Source organism: Carassius carassius, chromosome 35 (assembly GCF_963082965.1).
Source record: "Carassius carassius chromosome 35, fCarCar2.1, whole genome shotgun sequence".
NCBI classification, from domain to species: Eukaryota; Metazoa; Chordata; class Actinopteri; order Cypriniformes; family Cyprinidae; genus Carassius; species Carassius carassius.
The window spans coordinates 17730580-17742940 of NC_081789.1; the positions used below are offsets into that span (position 1 = coordinate 17730580).

At 35.5% G+C, this 12361-nt stretch overlaps 1 protein-coding gene across 3 annotated transcripts in view; it reads right to left on the reverse strand.

Annotated features, from left to right (window-relative positions):
• Positions 1-12361, reverse strand: part of ctnnd2a (catenin (cadherin-associated protein), delta 2a) — a 323418-nt gene that overhangs the window by 119777 nt on the left and 191280 nt on the right. For all 3 annotated transcript variants that reach the window (XM_059524711.1, XM_059524710.1, XM_059524712.1), the window contains one exon: positions 11741-11932. In XM_059524711.1, coding sequence (XP_059380694.1) covers positions 11741-11932 — 192 coding nt within the window. The remainder of the gene's footprint in view (positions 1-11740; positions 11933-12361) is intronic.

The window sequence follows — 12361 nt, forward strand, 5'->3', positions numbered from 1 at the left end:
ATAGAATTAAAAAATACAACAGATGGAATGTTAAAACACATTTGTGACCCTGGACCACAAAACAAGTCATAAGGGTACATTTTTCAAAATTTAGTTTTGAACATCATCTGAAGGCTAAAGTAAATAAGCTTTCCATTGATGTACTGTATGGTTTGTTAGGATATGAAAATATTTGGCAGATATAAGACTATTTGAAAATCTGGAATCTGAGGGTGCAAAAATAAATCTATACTGAGAAAATCGCTGTTAAAGCTGTCCAAATTAAGTTCTTAGCAATGCATATTACTAATCAAAAATTGTTAAAAAGTTTTAACATATTTACCAAAAAAGGACATTTACCAAATATTTTCATGGAACATGATCTTTACTTAATGTCCTAATGATTTTTGTCATAAAAAAAAATCTATAATTTTGATTCATACAATGTATTTTTGGCTATTGCTACAAATATATCCCAGCAATTTAAGACAAGACATTTTAACATTTGTGCAAGTGTTTGTGCGAGTGTGGCAGCTGTAAGTGCATTTACTGCATGACGTGGTTTGAATAGGCATGACGGATTGTAGACTCTGAAGCGATATGATTGGCTAACAGTTGAGTATGTTTAACAGCCTACATCCTAGATTTTTTTTTTTTAAAACATCTGACCGATTCTTGATTTTTTTTAACTAGTCAACTTGAAAATGTAACTACAAAATTCAAGTTACTTTTTCTTTATTAACCCTCTAGTTAAAGATAATTTTATTCAGTGCACCATGCTACCACCCATGAAGTTGTCCACATGATTTAAATGTTAAACAAATCACAAATATCCTTGCAGAAAAGAAGCATGAACTACAAATTGTACAATGTGTCTAGTGCATATTATTTGTTCAGAAAGTCTAAATAATTCAAGTTCAAAATGACTTAAAGGTATAACACAAGTAGACTATTATTAACTATAAATGTTCTATAAAAAGAGCAGTTTTCATCCTTTCACAATGATGCAAACATGAAATATCAGACAGGTTTTTTATTTGCTTGCTGCTTTTTCATTGTTTTTTACATAAACATGGATGCATTTGAGTATTGCACTCTTGTCTCTTGCAGCAACTCATGCATGAAAGAGCAGTCTAAATACGTGGCGCTCAAGATAAAGAAGTTCACTCCCATCTTCTTGCATCTTTTCCTGTTCCACAGTCCACGTCGTATCTTTATCAACACAAAAGCTCATTCTGTGTGAATGGTGCCTCAGGATATGAACTTTTCACACATGATCGTTTAATCATGTGCACAGACATGCAGTCGGATATTTCTTTTCTATTTTACTGTTATCATTGGCATATTGTCAAATCGTTTCATTTTGACGTTTGGTAATATTTCTAATTTCTCAGTTCTTGCACCACTTCTCTTCTCTGTCTACATGGCATCATTAGGTTTTGTCATTCAGAAACATGGCTTTTCATACTACTGCTATGCTGATGATGCTCAACTCTACCTTTCATTCCATCCTGATGATCCCACGGTAGCTGCTTGCATCTCAGCTTGTCTAACAGGCATTTCTTGCTGGATGAAGGACCCTCTAGAAGCACTCTAGAAGCTTGCATTCTCTAAGTGAACGTCGCTTGATTTTGCCATCCCAAAGAAGCACAAAGTCACTTTTACAGACTTTTAAATTAAATGTTCGCTCCTGGGGGAATGACCTGCCCAACTCAATCCTTAGCCATCTTCAAGAATTGGCTTAAAACACATCTCTTCCATCTTTATTTGACCCTCTAACTTTAGCACTCACTATTCCAATTATATTCTTAAACAAAAAATCGAACTAGCTTTCTAATCTTTTTGTATTCTATCTGTTTTATTTTAAATTATTATAAAATTAACAAAACAAAAAAAAAACTCGAACACTAGCTTGCTTTATTCTTTTCTATTCTGTTTTCTTTTTATTTATTATATTATTTAAAACCCCTTGCTATGTGTACTGCATTTAAGCTAACTGAGACTTGTTATAGGACTTGTATATCATTGCTCTTTTGTTGATTTTGATTGCTTCCATTGTCCTCAGTTGTAAGTCACTTTGGATAAAAACATCTGCTAAATGACTAAATGTAAATGTAATGTAATGTAAAATTGCATTTCCTTGATTTCTAAAAAATAAAATATTGGCAAAACATTAAATTCAAATTAATCAATAAAATCGGAAAAATCGCCCAGCCCTACTGGACGCTGCGATTTAGATTAAAAACGCATAAATACTCAGCACATATCAAATGATTTGTTTAACAGACAGCAATAGTGACCACTTAATAAAAACTTATTTGTGATCTTCTTTCACGGAGGCGGTGTTCAGCCACATTATTATGTCAAAAAGTTGCACATTCCACAACCTGTAGTATTGGCAGACTGGCTTCAATATAAGATGTTTTTAGACTAACAACAAAGTTTTTATGCATTCTGAGGACATTTTTATAGTTCAATTATATGTCAAAAGATCAAGGGGATTTTGATTTCTCAGTTCATGAACCCTTTAAATGAACCAATTCAAATAACCATGTAAAAACACTTTAAGACATTAAAAAATTATATCTATAAAATAATTAATTTAAAGCACTGCTACACACACACACACACAAAATAATAATAATAATAATCAGATAAACTAGTCAAATTCACTTAATGACTAATTGGTTGTCCTATAGTTTTTACAGTGAAGCCTCTATAGGTACCAAGTATGACATTTTTACACTGCAAAGGCAGTACAGAAACCACATCTGAAGTGGAATACAGTATAAAAAATGAAAATGTGACTAGGCAGACATGTAAATGTGCCACAAAGACGTAAACATATGAAACGCACTGATTGTCATGACAACAGCATTTTATACCTCATACTGTATTTATAAAGCCGGTTGTTTTACCAGATTTCAAACACTAAGAATAAGAAATGTATGAGAATTATAACTAAAAAAGCCACAAGTGAAAGACCTTGACATTACTATGAATGTGTTTCTAAGTGCATTCTTCCAGCACTGAGGCTGAATATGAAATGCTCTACTTCTACACTCTCTTTCAAATTTTCTATCTGGCATCTCATGAATCAAACACACACACACAGCCAATTTTTTGAATCTCCTCTTGTAGAAAGGCTTTGAATATTCTATAGGTTTGATAATGGACTGCTCTTTTAAATTACCTGACCTTTAAGATAAAATCAGAGGATCCAGCATCTCCTTAGCATTGGCATCAACATATTCAGTGCTCTGGTACAACGTAATGTGATCATAAACAAACTGCCCTTTCTTCTTTTGCTCGGCTGCTCCTAGTAATTTTTCTCTGTGTGATATTACACCCTGCCAAAGGTCACTTCCACTCAACAGAAACATATTAGAGGAATGATTTGCTGCTCTGCCATTTGCTATGTTGGGAAAAAAGCTTTGCAATACAATAAAGGGCTACCTGCTTTACTGGGGGTATCTGAATGACTCGGCCTTGAATGGATCCATCTGTTTGCTCTGAAGAGAGAGTTTCAAATGTTGACATTAGGAAAATATCACCCTCTGAAAGCAATTCAACCAAAAATGCTGGTGAGATTGTGTTTATATTTGAGAAGTAATACAGAAGATTTTCCAAAAGAGACATACATGCTATCTGGATGAAATTTTTATGTGTGCATGTTGTCGGTCTGAGAGGTTTAGATGCAAAAGTGCATCTGCTAAGCAGCAGGAGTGCAACCTGATGGAGTGCTTTATTTCTCATTTTAAAGAGTATAGTTCTAGTCCTTGATGCTAATTGGTCAATACATCGTAAAAGGCATGATTCAAATTACCTGTTCAATTAGCTGCTGTGCACATAACAGAAGGCCATCCCAAAATCAGAGTAAAAATAAAATGTGAGCATGTCTGTAACAAAGCTCACTGCACTATTACATAATAAAAATATTAAGGACGTTTTTTTTTTAAATAAAATAAATAAATGTGTGAGTACTGTATGCCTGTGTCTGCGTGTGTAATTACATTATAACACATGTACAATATAATGATAATAAAATATATACATAAAAACAAAAACTAAATATGAGTTAATAAAACAAGTTGAGTTAATTACATGACGTTTCTTATCTTTAAATAAATGATGACAGGAAGCGACATGAAGCGAGTGGGAGAGAGACAGGAGGACAGGGACGGGATTGGGAAAGATTAACTGGATTCGAACTCGGGATACCGGAAGCGCAACTGCACCATGTATCAGCGCACTACCCAGAAGGCTATCGGCACCAACAATATGAAAAATAGTTTACCCCATCATATTCAATCTTTGTTGCTGGCTTAGACTCACTTATGCAACATCATGTTCCTCAGTAACTGATATGTCTTCTGCAGAGGTTGGCTTTTTAGGCTTCAGTTCCTTGTGAACATGAAGGATTCTCACTACACATACAGTAGATGACATGTCACTCAGACTCAAGTGTGTGTTAAGGTCTTTAACATATGGCCCAACAACAGCACAGGATCCACTGAGGTTGTAAATATCATCCATGTTATGCCTCACATCCTTGAAGCAAGGCTATGGGACAGATACAAGGTGATACTTCACGTGAATCAAGACGCTGGCTCCGTGTCTCCCTGCCAGCACCTCAGTGTAAGTTATGAGTGCCATCCATCTTGTGTAGAGTGTTTGTGAGTCTGTGTGTGTGTGAGTGAGTGTGCGTGTAATTGCTCATTAGCTATGCTTGAGAGGAGCAGAGGCCAGACTCACAGGGTGGTATTAAACTGAGCTCACAACTGGTCCAAACTGTTTCTGTTCCACTGATTTACAGACTCCACACAAAGACTGCATACAGTATGAGCTTTAGCGATCTCACAGAGATTGTGAGGTTACTGTGGTTAATTTCCCTTGCCTTGCCATTGCCTACAGTTTACTCCTTTTAATGTTTTTTTTTGTATTGAATTTTATTGTATTGATTATATACAAATAAACACTACAGAACATTTTATCCAAAAATAAATTAAATGTTATATATGCACACACACAAAGTATATATATATATATATATATATATATATATATATATATATATATATATATATATATATTTATATATATAAAGCTTATAAAAATAATACAAATAATATAATATTAAAATAATAAAATATTCAAAAGTTCTCATTAAAGAAAAATCACATCCACATTTAAAAAAATATATATATACAAATGTATTTTATAAAATGCATTGTAGTTAGTTTAACTGAATATTAAATAATAATGTACATAAAGTAAAATACAAAACATAAATATAAAAATTAAATTATTATTTTATGAGATGCAATACATATTAAGGATTAAAATGAAAAAAGTACCAACATGCATATGCTACATATGTTAGTATGTAATAAAATATTAAGGACACAACTTTTCATTAAAAGTAATAATACAATACAAAAAAGATAAATATATATTTTTAAATATACAATTATTATTTTATCATTACGTTTTTCATATATATTTTTACAATTATTTTCCGTTCATTATTATTAGAGTTTGAAAAGATACTGAATATATTCATACATTTCATATTTAGAATATATTCATACATTTCATATTTAGAACACACATATTTGCAAATAACTAACGGACTGGGTTCTTTGCACTCTTAATTTGGGCAAATAGTTCAGTCAATAGTTCATCAATCACTACTGATAACTTAAAGAATACCTGCTTGGTCCTATTAGTATATATAACATTCTACAAAGATATTACTCTCTAAATTTCATATTACAGCTCAAGTTCAATTTTAATATATCTAAATTAAAATGTTAATCACCTAGCTACCAAGAACAACCTGAATTTTTATGGCTTATTTGGAAACCGAAACATCAAAATCTACATATCTAAAAATATAGTACAGAGGAAACTCCTATTTAATTCAGCAGCCCAGGATCAAGTAGGCTTTGTATGTTTACAAAGTCAAATAATATGCTGTACAGTAAAACTAATATGAGCAGCTCCCTTTTCTCTTGTGCATCTTGTATGGGAAATGAAAATCTCAGAAGAGATTTATATATATTTTAGGTGCTTTATCTTACATAACAACTAGAACAGGCGGCTATATTCAGATACGAGTTAAACTGAGCCTCTCAACAGGGAATTTACTGCTGATCTCCACAAATTATATACTGTATGTACTGTAGGTATCGTGAGAAATTAATACATCTTGAAAGCTCAGCAAAAACACAATGTTACTTTTTATATAAAGTGCAGGTATCACAAATGTGAAGGCGGCTAAGAACAACAAGGTCGGCAGGCAGAATTCTGGGAACGGACTGTGTTTTCATGGTTTGATGAAGATGATTTTTGATGGTGCTTGACGAATGGATTGATTTTATAGCAATCTTGCGAGTCATATGACAGTAAGCGGCACATAAGCACCTGGTGAACGGAAAAAGCGCTTCAATAGCCAAAGAGCACATTCCACTCTTTGCTTCAAACTGCACTTCACAAAGGCTGAAATACTCTTCCTTACTTTTCCACTTCAGCTTCAAGTACTGCTTTAGACTCTCGAACTGAGGTTTGCGTAACAAGTGATGTAAAATCAAGGTTCCTTACACTTTTTTTCAGAGAACATCCAGCAGCTCTCATCTGGGGTATTATGGCCCATTTTTCTACATATGAGGCAGATGCAGGAAACACACTTAATAGTTTAATGCAAAAATAGCCCCACTTTGTCACATTAGTCATCTTGTATGATAAAATTCAGCCAAAGTCACACTGTTTTGGTAGCTCGTCTCATGGTCCGTTACGGAGGGATGTGTGTAGGGAAGCATCTGATAGAGCACTTCCCTCAAGCTCGGGTTAATTCATTTGCTTGGTTCCAAAATGAGTCTTTTCAGCACATTCTTAGCCGCAGACGCTGCTCTTCCAGTCGCTCTTACACAAAGCCTAATTAACTTCATGATGAAGTTTGAATTTCAGAGCTGGAAATGAACAAGAGATCCTGCAATGGTGCAGCAGCAGCATGAAAGGCCATGAGGAGCATAATCACATTCACATTATCTGGAGCTTTGTGCAAGTTCATATTTGATTCCCGGATAGGCAAACTTGTAATGAATAACGTACTTGAAAGGAATCAGCATTACGGGGAGTCCATAATGGGCCAAACTAATAAAATGTGATACGGTCATAAAGTTGAGCTTCTGTAGAGATAACAATTTGGGAAAATCCAGCAAAAACTGCCCGAATCATATATATATATATATATATATATATATATATATATATATCAAATAAGCAATGTTAGAATGATTTCTGATGGATCACATGACACTAAAGACTACAGTAACGTGTGCTGAAAATACAGCTTTGCAATCACAGGAATAAATTACATTTTAAAAGCTATTACATAGAACAGATATTTTAAATTGAAATACTTTTTCACAATATTACTGCTTTTATTGTATTTTTTATCAAATAAACACAACATTGGTGAAATTGCTTAAATCAATGTTTTGTAGAATATATATATATATATATAATATTTGATTATTTTGTGGAATGACCCACATGTGTTCCTCACAGTTTTTGTGAGATTCACCCATAAAAGCCTTTCACCATGCTGCTCCTCTCCGAAAACATTTCAGTGTTTTCTCTCCTTTTCTTTCATAAATATAAAATTAGAAAACTCAAATGGGCTTTTATGGCATTTTGATGAAATGAGCCAGTGCTTTCCTTGTATGCACAGAAGACTTTATGCGAGGCACTGCACCAAGAGACAGAACAGCTGCAGTGCCTCTTTCTTCCCCCCAAAATTGTAAGACCAAAAAACATTTCATAGGAGAAAACTGCCCAGCGGTTGGGCTCTCTGTCTGTCTAATCTGCTCGTGATGGTATTGGCCCTGAACCACTCTGATTGCTCCAGTCATTTCCACCTGGGGATCACAGGCAGGACAGTCTTCCAAACAATATCCCTACAAAAAGACCATAAATCTTTCTCTTTATCTCTCCTGCACTGAGTGACAAAGTTGTAATAAGAAGAACGCATCTGCTACATGTTAGTTGAGTATCTGTGACGGCTTCTAATGTTGTCATTAGCCCAGTACTACTTCTGCGGGTCTAATGAGCCACTTAGAGAGGGGAAGCAACACATCTGGGAGGAAGAGAACAGTGAGGTCAATGCACTTAGAGTGAGCAATGAGTGACTTTTCATAAAACTATGTTCCTAAAACTCACTTTCTGGTGCTATATTGGGGAGCTGACCTTGATCACATAAAACCCATACTTTGTTTTCGAGACTCTGTTAGGCATAGTGAGACTTTGTCAGGCGTCTCAATGTCAGTTAATGCTATCATAGAGTTTCACCTCAAGCCACAGCTGAAATCTGCTGGCTGGAAAATGGCTGTTTATTTATCGGGGTACGACTGCACTGCGCCAATTTTGCTTGACTTGATTTGTTTTTTTGTCAACTGCAGCAATAGGAGAAAAGGCGAGACAGAAAGCAGCCAACAGGTTTTTATATTCATAAATACAGTGGCATGTGAAAGTTTTGAATGGGGTTATTTTAATAATTTTAGCATTTTTTTTGTCTTGTGGACTATATGTGAACATCTATGTAAAATATCTTACTCAGGACAGTACTAAATAAAAAATAATATGCATTTTGTATCATCTCTCTTATTTTGTTAAAATTATTCACATTTTCACAGATTCTGCAAGGGGTTCCTAAACTTTCGCATTCCACTGTATTTCTACAGCTCCTACAGGATGCTCCATACCCTCTTTTCCTCTTCTTCCTTTAACTTACTATATAGTAGTCACTTGAATTGAATTTTGTAGATAACTCATTCACACTGGGACGATTATCATGTGCGCTTATCGTCAAAAAATTTTACGCGTATTTTGTGCTCATACCCAAACGATTTTTGCTTGCAATAAGCCAAGTGAACGTGCCAATTCACTCCCTGACATTAGATTGTGCTTAATTAAAAACAGAAATACACATCGAATCCTATTTGATCTGCAATTCCTCTCCATAACAACTCCCTCTTACAGAGAATTTTGTAGTCGCTGTCGCGTTTGTCATAAAGCCCTTTGTGTTCAGACACCAATGAGACCAGCAGCTCTACATTCATCTTACCTCGATGCATCTTCTTGGTCTACTTGCTTCCTCTTCGTCGTTTGTCAAGTGTGCTCAGCAAGACCGATTTGGGTTTCAGCGCCACCGAGTTGTGTTTAACTTCAGCAGCTCTAGGCATGTGACCAAAAGCACCAATCTCATTGGTCAGACAGTTTTAACGTGGCACATCAAACCCAAGGCGTTTTTTTAAAATGCTGCTTTTACGCCTCACATTTTGTCCGTCGTTATGCACAGTCACATTGATGCCCTTTGTTTAGTGACGAGGGGGTTAAACGCAAGCGATAAACACGATATTCATCCCGGTGTAAACAAACCTTAAGATGTGCTCTCAATATTTGTTTTTTATAAACTTTAACCATTTTTTGAAGATAAATCAATCACTGCCATAAAAAATTAATTGTAATTTGATGTTCTCAATGAAATCAATCAATCAATCAATCAATCAATCAAATTAAACAAGGTCACTCGTGTATTTCCTAGATGCTAAATTTGGAACTTCGTGAGATATCTATAATGTCAACACAATCAGCCTCAAAGCAGATAAAACTAAGAATTTGCAGTGAATGTGCAGTTCAGGTTGCTAAGCTTCCAAACAGCCCTGGCTGAAATCAAACTTGTTCTGAAGTTTTATATAGTGTCAAGACATTTTAACTAGTATATAGCCATATCTGAGCCTTTTTCATATATGGCTGCATAGTGAACCAAATTTAACAGTACAACCGAGGTCTCCAGCTGAAGATTAGAGCTTAATTAGTAACACAGACTGTAATGAAAATAATACAGCAGTAATGAGCACAATGCTGGAAACTTATACATTATGAGTCTGAATTTTTAATTGAGGTGCTCAGGCAGGATTATATAATGTCTTAAATTCAGTTCCTTAAGAGTGTAAATGTCTTTAGTTGGAGTCATGTAGCAGACGGGCACTTAAGCTTCAGTCGACCTTTAGCTACAGACAGAAAACCACTGCAATGACACGGATTTAATTGCTTCATTTACCTGTTTAATTGTATTTTTAGCTCTATTCAAAGGAAATAAGAGACAGAACTGCTCCTGTTCTGTTTTGTTTATCTAAGCAAGCCAATGCTCTTAATTTTCCTTTTAAAACACAGTAACATCTTGAGGGTGAGAAAATAAAAGGACTGTGATATGTGAGAGCTCAGAGCCGAGAAAGCCAGAAGAGACTGGATAATTTTCAACAGTCTGCTGATGCTGCCGTACCATTAGGCAGAGGCAACAATTTTGAAAAGGAATAAAGTCCCTGAGGTACATTATAAGCTCCACTTCTCAAAGGTCACTGCAAGACTGCAGCAAGCGCAGGAAATTACCACCGCAGACCCCAATTAAAACAGACCATATAGAATTTATCTGCACATCTAAGCCAGGTGAGAGTTGTACTGCATTTTTGCTCCAGGGCTGCCATGACACCCTGTCAGGCTGAATCCTTCCACACTCACGCTGCATCCTTCCACACTCACACATGTATTCAGTTTCTAATTCTGATTTTTGAAGCCCGAAGCGTAAATTATAAGGGAAAACAACTAACGAATCCTTACACCTTGTCTACACCAGATGTGAGCGGCGTGACAAAATACTATAGAACCACTGATCTATAAGACAGATTCATATATAGATCAGTCAATAAAACTATAGAACAACTAGTACAATAGAATTATAATCAGTGTTGTTGTCTACACTGGATGTGACACGGTGTAACAGATTCCACGAAAGTAAACTGCTGCCGCTTTCTATTTCGGTCTTTAACTGATGCAGTGTGACAATTATTGCGTCCAGTGTAGACACAGCAGAGATGACTAAAGATGATGGCGAGAGATTTGCAGATCCTCAGTGCCTTTGACAAACATATAATATTGTAAAATGTGTGGTAAGTACTGCCGCTCCATAGAATAAACCGAGAACGTGGATTGCGAACCTTGAAAGTGAAACTAAAAAGCGATCATGCATTCAAGGGGGGGGGGGGGTGATCACGATGCTGGCTCAACATCGTGATGTCTATCAGCCATCAGCGATGGATGATGACACCGTCTGTCGGCCCAACCCTACTTTTCATATAATATAAAGTTAAATTAATATAAATCTACAAATATTTACAAAAATATGAATGAATGAATGAATGAATGGATATCAGTCCATGGATCTAACGTATATATAAAAATATATAAACTATATATAAAAAAACATCATGGTATATCATTATGACTGTATTGGCACAGTCTTTGTAATAAATCCATCAATCTCATGCTCCTGAGCTGAATTCACACTACTACACTTTCTCATTGAGATGTAAGGAACTAAAAATAGCAGCAACAAAACTTGAAAGACTAATGAGATTAACACACTATACCTGATCTAAAATCAAGATAAGATGAACAATATGCTAATTGAAAAAGACTGCTGAGGTGTTTTATTGTGATATGGTAAGACACGTAAAACCCTCTAAACTCTGATTAATTCTAATGAGGTCACTACTCGGCTGTGAGCAAGAACCATGTCCGATTTGGATAAATGCTCTCTAAGGATTTGGCTCTCTAGCAGAAATCCTGGAGGTTGGTAACTTGGGGATTAACACACTTCAGCGCTCATGCACACAGAGAGAGTGTGGCTAAACTTTACCCGTGTTATTCCGGTAGGTTCCAGTGTGGCCCGGAGGGAGCACTTCTCCCTGGCTCTGGCTCAAGCTTCTCATAGGGACTTTCTGGTAGACTCTGTCTTCATATATGGGATCGATGTGGTGCTCAGGGGACTGCAGGGGCCTCAGTTCAGGTCCCGGGTGAGTGTGTTGACTGCTGTATGAACCTCGAGATCCTGAAAGAGACAAAAGAAACAGTTCACTCTTAGTGATGATAATTTTAACTTGGAAGAAAAAGTCTTGGAAACCAAGTCCCTTATGAATCAGAACATGTCCAAGGCATCAGAAAGTAAATTTGTCAATATTTCATTCCTGATCTAGAGTGTATCTTTGGAAAACAACAAGGAGAGTATGACAATGACAAATAGTCATATATATATGTTTGTGTGTGTGTGTGTGTGTGTGTGTGTGTGTGTGTGTGTATGTGTGTGTGTGTGTGTGCGCGCGCGCGTGTGTGTGTGTGTGTAGTGTTAATAATAATATTAAACTGAATTTATATATAATATTAATTAAAAACACTTTCATTAAAACCTTGATACAAGTATAGTATTGGTATATAAGTATTATTGCAATACAATGATGCCAAAAAAGCCTAATAATATAAT